This window comes from Vicia villosa, unplaced genomic scaffold (assembly GCF_029867415.1).
Source record: "Vicia villosa cultivar HV-30 ecotype Madison, WI unplaced genomic scaffold, Vvil1.0 ctg.001290F_1_1, whole genome shotgun sequence".
Classification (NCBI taxonomy): Eukaryota; Viridiplantae; Streptophyta; class Magnoliopsida; order Fabales; family Fabaceae; genus Vicia; species Vicia villosa.
This window is the reverse complement of record NW_026705562.1, coordinates 35,338-52,767: the sequence shown is the minus strand read 5'-3', so window position 1 is coordinate 52,767 and position 17,430 is coordinate 35,338. Positions and strand designations below refer to the sequence as shown.

The following is a 17,430-nucleotide window of genomic DNA, read 5'->3' as shown; positions in this document are numbered from 1 at the left end:
AAGCACTCACAGTTACGTAACCCTTTCATAACCTATTTGTATTATAAACTTGCACTCAATTTTCACAACCCTTTCATTCGTTGTTTCATAATCAATTTATATGAGATAAATCTTTTTTTTTTAATAAATAAATTTAATTGTTAATATTCAAGACTAATGGTAGTGCGAAAGTATTGAAACCAGTAAAGCCCACACAATAGACTCTTTATCCAATTAAACACCAATACATTTAACATGTGAAAAATACACCACAAGGACCCATGATTCTATCTTCACATACATTAAAAATAAAAAAACAAAATTCAAATTATCATTTAAATTGGTCATCATAAGTCCATAAACACCATTCAAGACAGTAACTTTGGTTGGATGGTAGATTTGATTTGATTCATATCCATCCCAACCTACTCATCATTGCGACTTCATCATTATCAGACACTGATGGTGGTGGTGACGGGGGTGGTAGTAGTGGCGGTGGCGGATCCATTTGGAGTTGTTCTTGGCTTTGATTTTCACTTTGATTTTGAGGAATATTAGTGTTGCTATCACCTGATTCTATCTTTCTGCCAATCTCCTTCAGATTCTTATCAATCATCCATGCAAGATCATTCAAACCAGCCACCGAACTGTCGTTCGGCACCATCCCCCCAGCATTGAGACATTGAAACATGAGCATGGTTGTCTCTTTTTCTTTGTTGTCTCTCAATTGCTGTCTAAGTTGCTTTTCAGCCTTCTCAACCCTTTGTTTCAAAAAACTCTCCTGAGTCACCATCTTTTTTCTTTGATCAAATTCAGATGCTGTCTTGAACTTCGAAAGCACATTTTGTACTCCGGACGGTGATGGCCAGATCTCTGGTTGAGGATCGTAGGGGCCAAAAATTATGGCACATGCGTCGATCCCGCATAGGGTTGTAAGTTCATCAACCTTCTTCAGTAAACTATTCTTCCTATTCTTGTATGCTAATTTTCTTGCGGTATCCTTCTCAATGAAAGCAAGTTTCAGCTTTTTTCTACCCATGGTTTTGACAAGAATAAGATGAAAATCGATAGAGAAAATGAAGAAAAGTTGATGGTTGTGATTTGTGTTTTCTGAAAAATGTGTTGTATATATACACCATATTCCATAAACGTACGTTGTTAGATGCATGCGTCTTTATCTTCCAACTGGCAATTTTTTTCCAACGGTAAAATGCGTCTTTATGACATTTAATTTTTAACATACTTACTAGGATGTTTCTAGAATCTAAATCTTTAGATTCATGTACGTAGATGCATAATATCTTTTGATATTTCATACTATATTTATCTACGCTGGGACCCATGGGATATCTGCATCATTATTTCCCAGCACGTGGACTATTTCAAAGTGGAGAAGGATTGAGGTTTGTTGGGCTACACATGAAGGGGGCTTTTTTGAAAGAAAATTTTATCAAATATCCCATCAATCCCTACTCCGATAAATTATGATTTTGGACCAAAATACTCCTGTTGATATCTTAAGTTGTTCATTTCATTTTAAAGTATAATGGGAACAAAAATCGGAGAACACAACCACTACATTTTTGTACTAACAAAATTAGAAAACACAAAGAGAAATTGTTCGGTTCATTGTTATAAGTAAGTTTTCTGGTTTGCATGCGAAAAAAGTTACAAACTGAATAACTTAGCATAAGGTTACCTGATTTACGTTTATTTTAGCTGGATAACTTGCAACCTTGTTAGGCGCGGTTCTTTATACTGCTTTTGGGATAACTTATTCCTTTCTTATCCGGTTCATGTTTTTATTTTTAATTTTTAACTTATTTTTAATGGTGCGCAGAAGAGAAGGTTGGAACGATGTCATTATGCGACGAAGAGGTGAAGGACGTGAAGCTCAACAAGCAGTGGATGGAGAAGGACGTCAAATAGTTGCACTTGAGCCTAGTCCGCAAGAATTGGAGTTCTCCAGAGGTCCATTCCATATGTATTTTCTTTTGAGGTATCAGGGTCATGTTGCTTGTTATTTAGGTTCAGCGAAGTAAATTAATTTTTGTCATTTTATGTTGAATCATTTTTAGTTGTAATTATTTATATTTTATAACATATATACTATAAATCTTTTTTAGGAGAAACATTCAAAGAGAGAATTAAAGGTTAATGCACATAGTAGCAAATTGATAGGATGAGTTTCACACAGTCACCCACTGGTGATAGAGACTTGGTTAACTAACTTTGGCTTATCCTCTTTCTAGATAACCAATTTATCGAGGATATTAATCAAAATTTAGTATCGACTTTTATAAATAGATGACATCGATAAACACCGTCCTTTCGTATGGCATTTGACGAGATGGCCATTACATTGGACGATGTTTCTTGTCTTCTTGATATACAGTGTAGGGGTGAGTTTTTGGTGTTGCACATACTATATGTACAAAGTTATGTCGTAGGTTTATCGCAGTTTAATCAGATAAACTATAGGTTCTGACTCTATCGCTACCTTCGGGGATAGATACATGAACAAATAACTTGGTGCTGCACATACTATATGTACAAAGTTATGTCGTAGGTTTATCACAGTCTAATTGGATAAACTATATAGGTTCTGAATCTATCGCTACCTTCAGGGATAGATACATGAACAAGTAACTTGGTGCTGGACATACTATATGTACAAAGTTATGTCGTAGGTTCGTAGGTGAATCGTATTGTGCATGTGTGTCTGAATATGTGTAATGCTTATGTATGATAATGTTTGCGTGTATGAGTAATGCTTATGCGTAGAATGTTTATGAGAAAAATGTATGTTGTACGTGTGTAATGATTGCGTTTATGTTATTTTCTAATGCTTATGTGTATATGATAAATGAAACTCCAGAATTTTACCTCCTTGTCACCCATTGAGTTTTGTTTTAAACCACTGCGTAGTATCCAGTACCTTTTGGAATAACCTGATATGTTGATGTATTTCAGTAAAGGTGTCTCCGGTATGTGTATTAGGCTTTCCTCCTAAGATTTTTCAAAGTTTTGTTTTAAAGCTTTTGTTCTCTTTTTTTTATTAGTTCCCCACAATAAGTTCTGTATAAAGTTTATGAAAGAATAAACGTTTATCTTTTGAAAATGGTATCGGAAGAAAGAGGATGGTATTTACAAAGTCGGTATGATAAAGAGAAACTTTGTATGTTATTAATAATGAATGCCTTAAATCGGCGAATGTACAAAATGCACTTTCTTATAAAGAAGTAACTGCATGAAATCTGAAATAAACAATGAAAATGAAAAATAGAAATGATACTGATACTGCTATTGCTCTTTTCCTCGAGGGTTCTAATAATCTTTGCCTCTGGAAGTAGATGATTGCACATATCCATATCCTTTGTAGTGTGTCTCCGGTATATAGCTTATACCTCCGCTATTTAATCAAGCGTATTATTTCTTAACCACATCAGCATTGATAGGATGCGGTAGCTCATCTCCATCCATAGTTGTGAGAACAAGTGCTCCACCTAAGAAGAGTGTTTTTATGACATATGGACCTTTATAATTGGGGGTCCATTTCCCGTGGGAATCAAGTCGAGGCAACAAAATCTTCTCGAGGACTATATCTCCTTCTTGAAAAGTTCGAGGACGGACCTTTTCATCAAACACTTTCTTCATTCGCATTTGATATAATTGTCCATGGCACAAAGTTGTCAGACGCTTCTCTTCTATGAGATTAAGCTGATCGAAGCGGGTTTTTACCCATTCCGACTCTTCTATTTTTGTGTCTTCTGGGACTCGTAGCGAGGGAATCTCCGCTTCAACTGAGAGAACTGCTTCCATGCTGTAGACAAGGGAATATGGCGTTGCTCCTGTGGAAGTGCGTACTGAAGTTCTGTAACCATGCAGGGCGAAAGGAAACATCTCGTGCCAATCCTTGTATGTCTTTACCATCTTCTGCACTATCTTTTTAATGTTTTTGTTTACAGCTTCAACAGCCCCGTTCATCTTAGGTCTATATGGCGAGGAATTATGATGTTCAATTCTGGAATCCTCACACAGCTCCTTCATCATATTGTTATTTAGATTAGATCCATTGCCAGTGATAATCCTATTAGGTACCCCATTCCGGAAAATGATATTGTGCTTAATGAACCAAGTGACCACTTGTCTTATGACATTTGCGTAGGAAGCAGCTTCAACCCATTTGGTGAAGTAATATATGACGACCAATATGAACCGGTGTCCGTTAGAAGCTTTCGGTTCAATCATTCCTATCATATCAATACCCCACATCGTGAATGGCCAAGGTGAACTTAAAAGCAGATTTGGTGGCATATGTATTTTGTCGGCATAGATTTGGCATTTAAGACACGTCCTTGCATATTGGAAACAATCAGCTTCCATTGTTAGCCAGTAATAACTTGCTCGAAATATCTTTCTTGCCATGGAATGGCCATTTGCGTGAGTTCCGAAGGTTCCATCATGGACTTCCCAAATAATCTCCTCTGCTTCGTTTTTATCCACACACCTTAATAGCATCGAGTCATAGTTTCGCTTGTATAATTTGTCTCCGCTTAGGAAGAACTTAGCTGCTAACTTCCTCAACGTCTTTTTGTCAATCCTCGATGCGTTTTCTAGATATTCTTGCCTTTCCAAGTACCTTTTGTCGTCATGTCGTTCTTCGACAGCAAGAGAATAGGCTGGCTCTTCAAAGTGTCTAACTATTATTCGTGGTTCGTGATTCGACCAGTTTACATAGATGAAAGTGTTTCTAATGCATCGGCCATTTGACTCTCTTCTCTAGGGATGTGATTGAAGGTAACTATCTCGAATTCAGTGACTAACTCCAGTATTCGATCCCGGTATTAGAATCTCGAGTATCCCATTCTTTGTTGACCTGGTGGATTACTAATGTCGAATCCACATAAACCTCAAGAAGTCTGATCCTTAGGTCAATTGCAGCTTCTAAACCCAATATGCACGCCTCGTATTCAGCAATGTTGTTAGTACGATCGAAGCATAATCTCGCGGTGAAAGGTATGTGACGGTTATCAGGAGATGCTAAGACTGCCCCTATACCATGTCCTAATGCATTTGAGGTACCATCAAACCAAAGTGTCCATATCGCCCCTGGTTCAGGTCCTTCGTCGGGACCTGATATTTCGTAATCTCTTATTACCATGGCATCTTCATGAGGGAAGTCGAATTTCATAGACTGGTATTCTTCGAGGGGTTGGTGAGCAAGGTGTTCAGCTAGCACGCTTCCTTTAATTACTTTTTGTGTGACATAATGGATGTCATATTCAGATAATAACATTTTCCATCTTGCAATTCTACCTGTTGTAGCAACCTGCCTTAAAAATAAAGGTTTTAGAGTCGCCGCCTATTCTACCAGGGTGAATAGGAAACCCTACGCAATTAAGAGATTCGGGGTAAGATTATTATAATCAGGTCAAGGGAAGGTGTTAGGCACCCTTAACCCTTTCCTAAGGTTTTCATTGTAAGGTAAAGGCTTATGGCTAAAATATTCAGGTTAATAGCTAAAGAAGTGAAAAAGGGTGAACGACAAGATTCGAACCTAATGAGAATTTTAGGGAAGGGGACTCGCCTTGTTACCAAGTGCCTACGTACCTCCTTATGGAGGATCAGAGTCTACGTAGTTCGGGGCAGGGTTGTACGCCTTAGAATTGATTATGAAAGTGTTTGAAGGTATTTTGAGTTACCTATCGTAGTTTTGAGTTTTTTGGTTTTCAAGTCATTTTGAATTACCTGATCGAAGTGATGAAAATCCGTAGTTTGAAGGAGTGTTTTAAGATTTGGGTGTACAACCCTGATTTAATATGTTACTGTTAGTTGCGATGATCAATAGGTTTGATCACCAGAGTTAACGGATTGAAGGAAGGATTGCTAACCATTCTAATGGATAAATTCGATTATCACGAATAGCAAATGAATGTGTTTTAAATAATTTTAAATTATTTATCGTTATCCCGCATAATCAATAGGTTTGATTATTACACGATAACGAGTTGAGTATCCTAATCATTAGCAAAATAAATGTATTTTATTATTTTATTTCTCACCAATGCGACTATTAGATATAATCGGATCGAAGAGAAAATTGATTAAGGATTGTGTTTTTTCTTTTTTGCCAAATGGCCAATGGGATTGGACAAACCCTAATGCATTAATAAGCTTTCTAGGGTTTTTGTGATTTTTATAATGGTTTAAACCGATTAGATAAATTAAATCGGAATAGTCGAACAATCGGGAAAATAATCCTAAGCCTAATCCTAATGTAATTTTACTATTAATATGATTTTAAAATTAAATTATATGCATATAAAATAATGGAGAGTAATTATATAGTCATACAAATAATATATATAAAAAATAATTAAATAAAACCTGGACAGAAATCCTGTGTTTATTCCCTTGATGGTCCATGGTAAGGTGCTGCATCCTTTGGGCGTTAGATTCATGATATTGATGATCCCATGGCTAGATGCTGAAGGCGCACTGTGGTCTTGTGTTGGCTTTGTACACATGATCTTGAAACAAGTAATTCATAAAAAAAAATAGTGTTGGAGACCAGGAATCGAACCTATCCCCCTTGAGCCAAATGCCTGAGCCTTCACCAACTCAACCACCCAGCGCAGCTGCTTAATACATGCTTCAATGAAAATATAAAAAAAAACAACATAATAACCTCTAAGGGAAAACGCGCGCTGGTTCAAATGACCCAATGGTAGGAGGCCACGTATTGTCTTCTTCATTGAGACCTGCCATATTCCTTTTACAGCGCTCATTCATGTTAGCTATAAAAAAACACACCTATTACACCCGTGAACTCGTAAAATTATCATACAAATGTCAAAATTAAAAACGATGCCATGGATGATCTCCCCTCGCTCGTGCGATTCTAATGGCATCATTAATTTAACCTAATTGTCCCTGCATCAAGAAACCCTAAACCAAAACCCTAAGCACCATCAATGGCATATCACAAGATAAACACGCAACGATCCAATTAAGCGTCCAGAAACATTCAGAACATCACCATGAACATTTATATACAATCAAACCCTGTTTATGATGCTCGAGTCAATAAACAATTTAGGAAAGGGCAAACCGTGATGAATCAATGGCGATTTAGAGAGCTATGGTTATGGATGATGATCGGGATTGCTTCAGGAAGACTCCGGGAACATGTTAAGATCCACAAAATGCCTAGAATCAAGCTTTTATTCCAAAATCGATTTTGACTTCTTCTTGATTTTTTTATGAACGCGTTTACGGTTTTGGAGGCCAGAAAAACCTCCCCCTTGCATCTGGTATTGTTGTATTATATATAGGCATCGTATTAGGTCATTTAGTTTGTACAAAATCCCTTTGAATCCTCATATTGGATATTGATTGAATCTTGGTTTTAAAGGTTTCTAAAATTATCCAATTTCAATCTTTTCCTCACTAATCTTCTCTTAATCACGAATTTCAATCTAATTATGCTGATATAATCTTGATATTTTGATCCCATAATAGACTTAAAACCAAATCTTTATTTTTCCATTATTTATTTTAATTAAATTGAATTTAAAATGAATTAAATCAAGATAAATAAAATAAATAATAAAAAGGCATGGGATTGAGCCAAGGGACTTCTACCAAGGATAGAATCAAGTTTGGATCAAAGAAATATGGGCCCATTTGGAGAATATACAAGATTACTTAATTTGTATTCAATGCATTTCTTCAAAATCGCCAACTTGTACCAAGCATATCTCTTTCAATTTTTGTCATATGGCCATGCTCTAGGACTTTTTGGAAAGCTTAGAGTGTTCTCTAAATGATCCTTTTTGTTTCATCTCAATTGAAGCTTCCATGCTCAAGTTATGAGCTTTGACCCAAAAGGTGTTTTTGTTGACTTTTTGGAGGACCTATAATCTTTTGCACCATATCTCCCAAATGAAGCATTTCTGGCCTTGGCTTCTGAGAGACAAAGTTGTAGAGAATTCAATTTCCTTCAATATAGGCTTTTGTTGGGAAATTTTTGATACTCCATGTGAAAGTTATGACCAGTCAAAGTTGAGTTGACTTTTCCTATAAAAAAACCCTTAATTTGAACCTTTTGACTTTGTTCATTTCTGAGTCTTTATTAACGGATCATGATCGACCTTTGATCAAATGATGGGTATAACCTCCAATATATGATGTTGGCCAAAAGTCTTGAGGTTTGACTGTATTTTGAATATAGTTGACTTTTAGGTCAAACTAGTCGATTATGGATCATCTGAGCATTTGAATGAGAAATCCTTGAGATTGAAGCTTGATAATTGACATGGAGATACCTTGAGACATATGAGACACCTTGAGATCCATTTGAGGCCTTAAAGATTCGAACTCCTTTGATAAAATGCAAACCCTAATTTAGGAAACCCTAGATTAGGAGAATGTTGCTTGAATAAACCCTTGAACCTTGAGTCATTGAAGATGAAAAGAGGAAGGCAAATTTTGGGGTATGACACCTGTGAGTGCTTGCTTTTCGAATACATATTTCAATGGATCCATCCTCGATATTAACCATGTAGTATGAGTCAACATATATTGTCGTAGACGTTTTGTGGCCCATGCTAGGGTGCAACATGTCTTCTCTAGTGGGGTAAATAGCATGCTCCTTTCGACTTGTTTCATTTTACTTAGGTAGTAAATAGCATGCTCCTTTCGACTTGTTTCATTTTACTTAGGTAGTAAATAGCATGCTCCTTTCGACTTGTTTCATTTTACTGCCCTAGTACACATCCCATGGATCTTTCAAGAACTTCCCTCCTTAAGCGGTAATTTATGCACGACGATATCTGTATCTAACCCTAGCATGTCATGATAGGACCAAGAAAACACTTCTCCATACTTGTGAAGGAGTTTAATTAATGCTGCTTTCACATCTTCGTTTAAAGTTGCCCCAATCTTGATTTCCCTTGGCTCTTTGTTCCCAGGTTTATAATTTCAATTGCTTCCTAACAAGGGAGCATAATTTTGATTCCCTTTCTATTAACCTTGAAAACTCTTCTGGGAGTTCATTGTTTTCCTCATTGATCTGCTGTCGCGCACGAATCAAAACGAGTATTTTGTAAAAACTGTAGTAACGGTAGCGACAACTCAGATTATCGTTCTCACAAGGATTCTTTAGTTTACTAATAGAAATTAAAATTTGGGGGGGGGGGGTGGTTTGGTTTCTGATTAACAAAGAGTGCTTAAAATAAGTGATTCTAAAAATAAACTGTTGTGAAAATAAGTGATTATGGGATAAGTCAATCTACCGATTCGATTCCTACCAATCATCGATTTTTATAAGATCACTATCCTAAGCGGATTCCGTTCCCGTTTGATTACAATATAATTGACAAGCGCAACAATATTATATGAATTATACTTCCCATTTTCCGAATTAAGCATTCGGTTAAACATATAGTGGATTAACGATTAAGCATACGGTAGAACACAAATAAATTGGGAACATAGATCAATCGAACCAAACAATCTACTCTATGAATAATCAGATTAAGCAAATGATAAACACACAGTCGAATTAAAGGAATAGGAATTAAGCAAAATTATATTAATCTCATACTAAATTGGAACCTGAATACGGCAGATTAACCAAGAGGAATTAGTTCTCCATGAATTGGTACAAGCTTTCAAAAATTCATGAATAGTAAGTGAATAGTAGCTGTACGGCCATACCTAGACTAAGGAGAAGACAAAAGGAAATTCGGGTCATAATAACCCAACTGGGTCAAAAACATCCAGAACCTGGCCCATAATTGACCAAAACTAAAACAAACTAAGGCTGCAACTTAAAACGAAAATTTGGAAATTATGCGCTCCGAATCTGACTTTGACTCCTACACGAAAGTCGTAGCTCTCTCTCTCTTATCTTTCCGGCGATTATTAGAACGCCTCAATCGGATTCCTGGAATTCCAGTTATGATCGTTTCTGTGAATGCTGCGAAAGCTGAAAATAAAATACAAAAATCAAATAAGGGTAAAAATAAAATAAATTATGAAAACACATTAAAACATAAAAATAATCTAAACAAACCAAGGAAATGCTTGCGTAGAAACATTAAAGGACGTGCATAAAAATTTACTGATCAAATTCCCCGAGACTTGAACTTTTGTACTCCGAGCAAAATGAACAACAAAACAAAGAAAGCACAAATACATCATTAGTTACTCATCCTAGGCTAGAACTTATCTTCGGTTAAGTTTGCATCGATAGGTACTAATATTGCACACTAAGGACATTGTAAGAACACTAAACCACAATTATGCAGACATAAGCCACCTAAATACACAAACCAATTCAAATCATCTTTTTGCTCTTTTTCATTCAGGCGCCAGCACATTAAGCCCGTTATCTCCACACACTTATAGCAAGACGACCGGTTAGTGACTCTGATACTTTTCTGCACGGGGTTCTGGTACTTACGTGGCATAACCCTTTGCTTACTCAGTTGTAGTTGCGGGGGATCGAACCGTAATCCACCCTACCAAGTTCAGAACCAGAAACCGTTAAACCAACTAACAAAGAGTGTTATTTTCAACTTTTTCTTTTGAAGGTTCCACAACAGTTGGGTTAAGTGACCGGGTGAGGGTCACAAAACTTAGAAGGTGCATTTCCTTTTTCTTTTTCTATTATTTTTTCAGAACACTCACTTATATTCATAGGCTTCCCTGCGTAAAGTGTGTGAGAGATGGTGCCGACTGCTGAAATAAAGGTCTTAAAACGATACCGATCTTGTGAATTGTTCCCAAGTCTCTACAAACTCGACTCAAATCAGTATATAGCCTAAAACTTTAAAGAAGATGAATTTTTACTATTTTTTTTAATGACTGAAATTAAACAAAATACTAACAAAAACAAAGAAAACACACGATACCCTCCTCCACACTTAAACTAAGCATTGCCCTCAATGAAAGGACATTACTAATAAAGTAGAGAGAAAGAAAGAAAGACTCTCTGATCAAGTTGCAGTGTAGTTAGGTACTTCCAAAGAAAGCTCCTTTATGCTGACATCCTCAGGCACAAAACTTTCATGGAATAACTTCAGACGCTGCCTATTAACCTTGAAGACTTTGTCAGTATCTGCACTTTTTATTTCTACAAAAACAAATCGATAAAAAGACATCCCAATGGGTGTCTCGAAAGCTATTCTTTGAGCCCAAAGTGCGTCTTCTAGACGACGGCTCCAGTCTTTCCTGTTTGGCTGCACCATTTTCTCTAAAACCTGTTTGATCTCCCTGTTTGAGATCTCAGCTTGCCCATTAGTCTGTGGGTGGTATGCGGTAGAGACTTTGTTCACAACTTCATATTTCCGGAGTAAAGCTTCCATGGTGTGGTTACAGAAATGAGTGCCTTGGTCACTTATGATAGCTGACGGTATTCCAAACCTGCAAAAGATATTAGACTTGACAAATTCTGCAACAACTCGAGAATCATTAGTCCTAGTGGGGATAGCTTCCACCCACTTTGAAACATAATCAACAGCAAGTAAAATATACAAAAAACCAAATGATACAGGAAAGGACCCATGAAGTCGACTCCCTATACATCAAATACCTCACAAAAAAGCATAGGTTGCTGAGGCATCTCACTCTTGTGAGTGATATTTGTACCTGATATCTGGCACTCTTTAAAAGTGCGGCAAGTCTCAAAAGCATGCTTAAAAATATCTGGCCAATAGAAACCTGAATCAAGGACTTTTCTCGCAGTCCTTTGCGGACCAAAGTGTCCGCCGACTTGAGATGCATGAGAAAATTTCAAAATAGATTCAATCTCATTGTCGGGGACACATCTCGTGATTACTTGATCACTACCAAACTTCCATAGATATGGATCATCCCAAACATAATATTTGGCATCACTCTTGAGTTTGTGAACCTGTGATCTAGATGTACCTGTAGGAAAAATATCAACAAAAAGAAAATTAACAATGTCAGCAAACCAAGGTGTAATCCCATGCAAAAGAAATAGCTGCTCATCAGGAAAGTCATCCTGAATAGGAAAAGGGTCTTCATCTCTCTCTATCTTGCTCTAGTGGTCAGCCACTAAGTTCTCAGCTCCACTTTTGTCTTTAATCTTGACATTAAACTCTTGGAGCAACAACATCCACTGAATCAATATCGGTTTTGCATCCAGCTTCTTCAGCAAGTACTTTAAAGATGCATGGTCGGTAAAAACAACAACCTTGGAACCTAGCAAATAAGATCTGAATTTGTCAAGAGCAAAAACAATAGCTAGCAATTCCTTTTCAGTGGTAGTATAATTTGATTGTGCAGAATCTAAAGTCCTAAAAGCATAATAAATAACAGGGGCAGCCTTGTCAACTCTTTGTGCAAGGACAACCCCAACAGCAAAATTAGAAGCATCACACATAAGCTCAAAAGGGGGGGTCCAGTTAGGGGGCTGGATGATGGGAGCTGAGGTCAATGCTTTCTTCAAGAAGTAAAACGCTTGATAACACGATTTTATATCGTATATTTAGCCTAAAATCCATAGATATTTATAGCATTTTCCGTTTATTATGTTAATTTATTGTGATATTACGCGTGTATTTGTTTTGTTTCAGGTTTTACACTTCAATTACGTCTATTTGCGAAAAGGAAAGAAAATCGAGCTTAAATGACCAATATTTATGCTTAAAAGACGTAAATTGGGTGTTGAAGTAAAAAGGGAGTGCAATTAGGACCCAAAAGGCCCAAAAGAGCAATCCAGCCCACGAAGGAAAGCAACCCAGGCCACGCTAGTAAGCAGAGACGCACGTCTCTGCCACCTCAGCAAAGGGGAGACGCACGTCTCCACCTCCCTAAAGAATCTCCACTTGAGACGCACGTCTCAAGTCAGTCAGCTGCTTCCCTGAAGAATCGGAGACGCACGTCTCCAAGTCCCAGTCAGAAAAAGGTCCCTCAATTCACGGATTCCAACTGCAAATCCCCTCCTATAAATAGGACCTGCTATCTCACTTCAATCGGTCTGATTTCCTGCCAACGAAGTGCTGCCGAAATTGTACCGCGAACCGCTTTTCATTATTCTGTTTTCATTCAACCGTTTATTTTCTCACAACGATTTCTACACTGGAAATTGTTGTGAACTTTTCGTAGATCTAGCCTTACGTTAGATTTATCGTTTTAATTCCTTGTTTTTATTTTCTGCCATTTAAATTCCGAAGAACGATCCAGCCAAGCTGTGGTGGAAGTTCGAGTACTTCAAGATTCAATTTAATTCAGATTTATTTTAATTCAGGTTTATTATTTACCGCCTTTATTTATATTATTATTGCATGATTTATTATATGCCAATTAATATGCCTATTAATATGAACCAAATTTATTTATGTATGTTTAACCATATTAATATGTCTGGCTAAATTACTAAAGGTGTCGGTATGTAAAGTAAGTTAACCGTAGGGATCCGAAATAAATTGGCTTAAATTATGTTTTATTAATTATCACTTATTTTTGGTTTATATGTCTAGTTTAATTAGTAAGTCTTAAAACCAATAGAGCGAAAGTTTGAGGGCTTAAGACGGTCAAAGGTTAAAACCAATAGAGCGAAAGTTTGAGGTCTTTAACTGGATAGTAGACATAGGACATTAGTTTTAAGGATGGCGAAAGCGTATTAAAACTAATTGGGACTTATTTATTTCCAAAAATTGTTTTTACACTCGAGCGGGATGGCGAAAGCGTACGTTAGGGATATTAGCTTGCTCCGAGTCAACAGAGCGAAAGTTTGAGATTAGGAGATTTAAATAGATAACAACCTCATAAAATAGGCATTTTATTAATTACATTGTTTCCAAAAAAGCTTTTCTAAAATCTAATGGGATGGCGAAAGCGTACATTAGGATTAGGATAGTAGTCTGACTCAACAGAGCGAAAGTTTGAGACGAGGATTTTTAATCAATTGAATTAGTAAAGATTTTTAATTTGATTATGCAAAAGCCAATGGACCTTCGGATTTCCTGTAGTTAAACGAAATACATACTGATACCTGTCTCTTATTATTATTCTTTATTCTCTCACAATCACTTTCCCTTAGGAACAATCGAAATTTTAGTACTCCTAGCTTTACATAGTAACCTTAGATAACGGTAGATCGATTCATAGTCCCTGTGGATTCGATATCTTTTAAAACTACACGACACGACTGTGCACTTGCAGTTATCAGATTTATAGACACGTAAAGTCGCGATCAAGTTTTTGGCGCCGTTGCCGGGGACTATTTAAGTCGCGATCAAGTTTTTGGCGCCGTTGCCGGGGACTATTTAAGTCGATATCGTAACTCACTGTTACACCGTAGAGACTAGGACAATTCTTCCCTTTCTTTTTGAACGATTGTATGCCAAATACTCGTTCAGAAGGAGGAGACTTAATACAACGAATTAACGAGATCGAACGTTTCATTAACGTCAAACGTCGAGCTCGCAATCTTCCCGAAGTAGCAGAAATTCCGATTAATCAGGAATTGATTTTTACTGATCAAATCAATCAAATTACCCCGAAGTTAGAGATGGCTGCTATTCGTCCTCTTAGAGACTATGCCGCTCCTTCGCGCGCTGAACCGCATTCAAGCATCGCACCACCTGCGATTGAAGCGAACAATTTCGAACTAAAACCTTCACTGGTCCAAGCTGTTCAACAAAATCAATTCTCTGGAAGCCCTGTAGACGACCCCAATCTCCATTTATCCGTGTTCGTGCAATACGCCGACACTATCAAAGCCAACAACGTTAGCTCCGAAGCTATTCGATTACGCCTTTTCCCTTTCTCCTTGAGAGATAGAGCGAGAGCGTGGTTTCAATCCCTGCCTTCCAATTCCATAACTACGTGGGACGAATTGAAGAGAGTATTCTTAGCGAGATATTTTCCGCCTAGCAAAACTGCTATGCTTAGAGGTCAAATCAACGGATTTACCCAGAAAGATAACGAATCACTCTTCGAAGCTTGGGAACGTTACAAGGACATGCTTAGAATATGCCCTCATCATGGACTCGAACCATGGCTGATCATCCATACTTTCTATGGTGGTCTCCTATATAACACTAAAATGACTATAGATGCCGCTGCTGGCGGAGCATTAATGGACAAACCCCATGATGAAGCATACAAACTCATAGAGAACATGGCACAAAACCATTACCAATGGGGTGGAGAACGAGCTGCTCTAGAGAAAGCACAAACCAAAGGAGGAATGTACGAAATAAGTGGTATAGACCGCGTTAACGCTAAAGTAGACGCTTTAACTCAAAAGATCGAGAATTTAACCATCACTCCTTCAGCCACCGCTGCCGCTGTAGCACCTAACTGCGAGATTTGTGGATTGACTGGGCATGTAGTTGCTGAATGCCAACTCTTGACTGGAGTCCCATCTGATCAAGTAAATTACGCTCAAGGAAACCCTTATTCTAACACGTACAACCCTGGATGGAAAAACCACCCGAACTTTTCTTATAAGAACAACAATGCGTTGTACGCGCCTGGACAAGCACCTGCTGTACCACCTGGCTACCAAAAAGCGCCTGTAGCTGCTCAAAACACCCCTAGGAAGTCGAACCTAGAAATCATGATGGAGAACTTCATAGCTTCCCAACAACAAACCAATAAAGACTTCCTGAATCAAAACATCCACAATAGCGAGCAACTAAAACAACTATCGAACAAAGTAGATGCTTTAGCTACGCATAACAAAATGTTAGAAACTCAAATCTCACAAGTGGCTCAACAACAAGCACCTACTGCTGCCCCTGCTGGCACGTTTCCTGCTCAACCACAACCTAATCCTAAAGGACATGCGAACGCGATAACACTACGAAGTGGAACGAATTACGATGGACCCATAGATCCTAGAACCCAAAACGTACCCATGTCACAACAAGAGCCAAAGGAAACCCAAAAGAAAACAACTGACGAACAAACTACTAAGACTGATGAGAACAATAACGAAGTGGAACCCGAAAAGGAGAAACCTTATGTTCCACCACCACCTTATAAGCCACCAATTCCTTACCCTCAGAGATTAGCTAAATCAAAAACCGAAGCGCAATTTAAAAGATTTGTAGAACTTCTGAAGCAATTAAACATAACCATACCATTCACAGAAGCCATAACTGAAATGCCTTCGTACGCTAAGTTCTTAAAAGAAATCTTATCAAACAAAAAGAAACTCGAGGATAACGAAACTATAACGCTTACCGCTGAATGTAGCGCTATCATCCAAAACAATATGCCTCCAAAACTGAAAGACCCTGGTAGTTTCTCTATACCCTGCGTAATAGGTAAAACCATTATAGAGAAAGCCTTGTGCGATTTAGGAGCTAGTGTTAGTTTGATGCCTCTCTCAACCTGTAAGAAACTAAATCTAGGCGAGCTTAAAGCAACGAGAATGTCTCTTCAACTAGCAGACCGTTCAGTAAAGTACCCTGTAGGAATGTTAGAGAATATCCCTGTTCGTGTAGGTCAATTCTACATCCCGACTGATTTCATCATTATGGATATCCAAGAAGATTCTAACATCCCAATCATATTAGGAAGACCATTCTTAGCAACCGCTGGTGCAATTATAGACGTAAAACGAGGAAAGCTTACTTTTGAAGTAGGAGAAGAGAAAATAGAATTTATACTTTCCCAATTCCTAAAAGCACCCTCTATAATTGACACATGCTGTTCTGCTGACATAATCGACGAGTGTGTTCATGAAATAAAATCCGAACCAAATACGGAAACCGACATCCTAAGAATTCCTATGCCGCCAATTTTTGAAGATGACAACTGGCGTGAGGAATATCAAGATAACCACCTGAGTGAATGCTTAGCTTTAACTCCTGATCCTATACCTGGACCTAAGAAACCTGCTATAGAGCTGAAGACACTTCCTACCGATCTTAGATATGAGTTTCTAGACGAAGAACTAAACCGACCAGTTATAGTGAACGCCAACTTAGGACGAAGCGAGACTGAAAAATTACTTAATGTCCTAAGAAAATACCCTACCGCTTTAGGATACAACATATCAGATCTGAAAGGTATAAGCCCTTCTCTGTGTATGCACCGCATTATGCTCGAAGACGATAGTAAAACCTCTAGGGAACATCAAAGGCGAATAAATCCTATTATGAGCGATGTGGTTAAAAAGGAAATCCAAAAACTGCTAGAAGCCGGAATAATATATCCTATATCCGATAGTAAATGGGTTAGTCCTGTTCACGTCGTACCAAAGAAAGGAGGAGTCACTGTAATCACTAATGCAAAAGGAGAATCTGTAGCACAACGTACCCAAACTGGATGGAGAATGTGCATTGACTATAGGAAGTTAAACAAAGCTACCCGAAAAGACCATTTCCCTTTACCTTTCATAGATCAAATGCTTGAACGCCTAGCTAAACACTCACATTTTTGCTATCTGGATGGATA

At 37.7% G+C, this 17,430-nt stretch overlaps 1 protein-coding gene and 1 non-coding gene across 2 annotated transcripts; both read right to left on the bottom strand.

Moving 5' to 3' along the window:
- Window positions 1–329: 329 nt before the first annotated feature.
- On the bottom strand, window positions 330–1,060 carry LOC131634411 (agamous-like MADS-box protein AGL80). Its single transcript, XM_058905074.1, has one exon. The coding sequence runs from the start codon at window positions 1,016–1,018 to the stop codon at window positions 389–391; it is 630 nt and encodes a 209-aa protein (XP_058761057.1). The 5' UTR covers window positions 1,019–1,060; the 3' UTR covers window positions 330–388.
- Window positions 1,061–14,905: 13,845 nt separating this feature from the next.
- Window positions 14,906–15,012, bottom strand: LOC131634412 (small nucleolar RNA R71). Its single transcript, XR_009293540.1, has one exon. It is a non-coding gene; the product is annotated as a small nucleolar RNA R71 (small nucleolar RNA).
- Window positions 15,013–17,430: the final 2,418 nt, after the last annotated feature.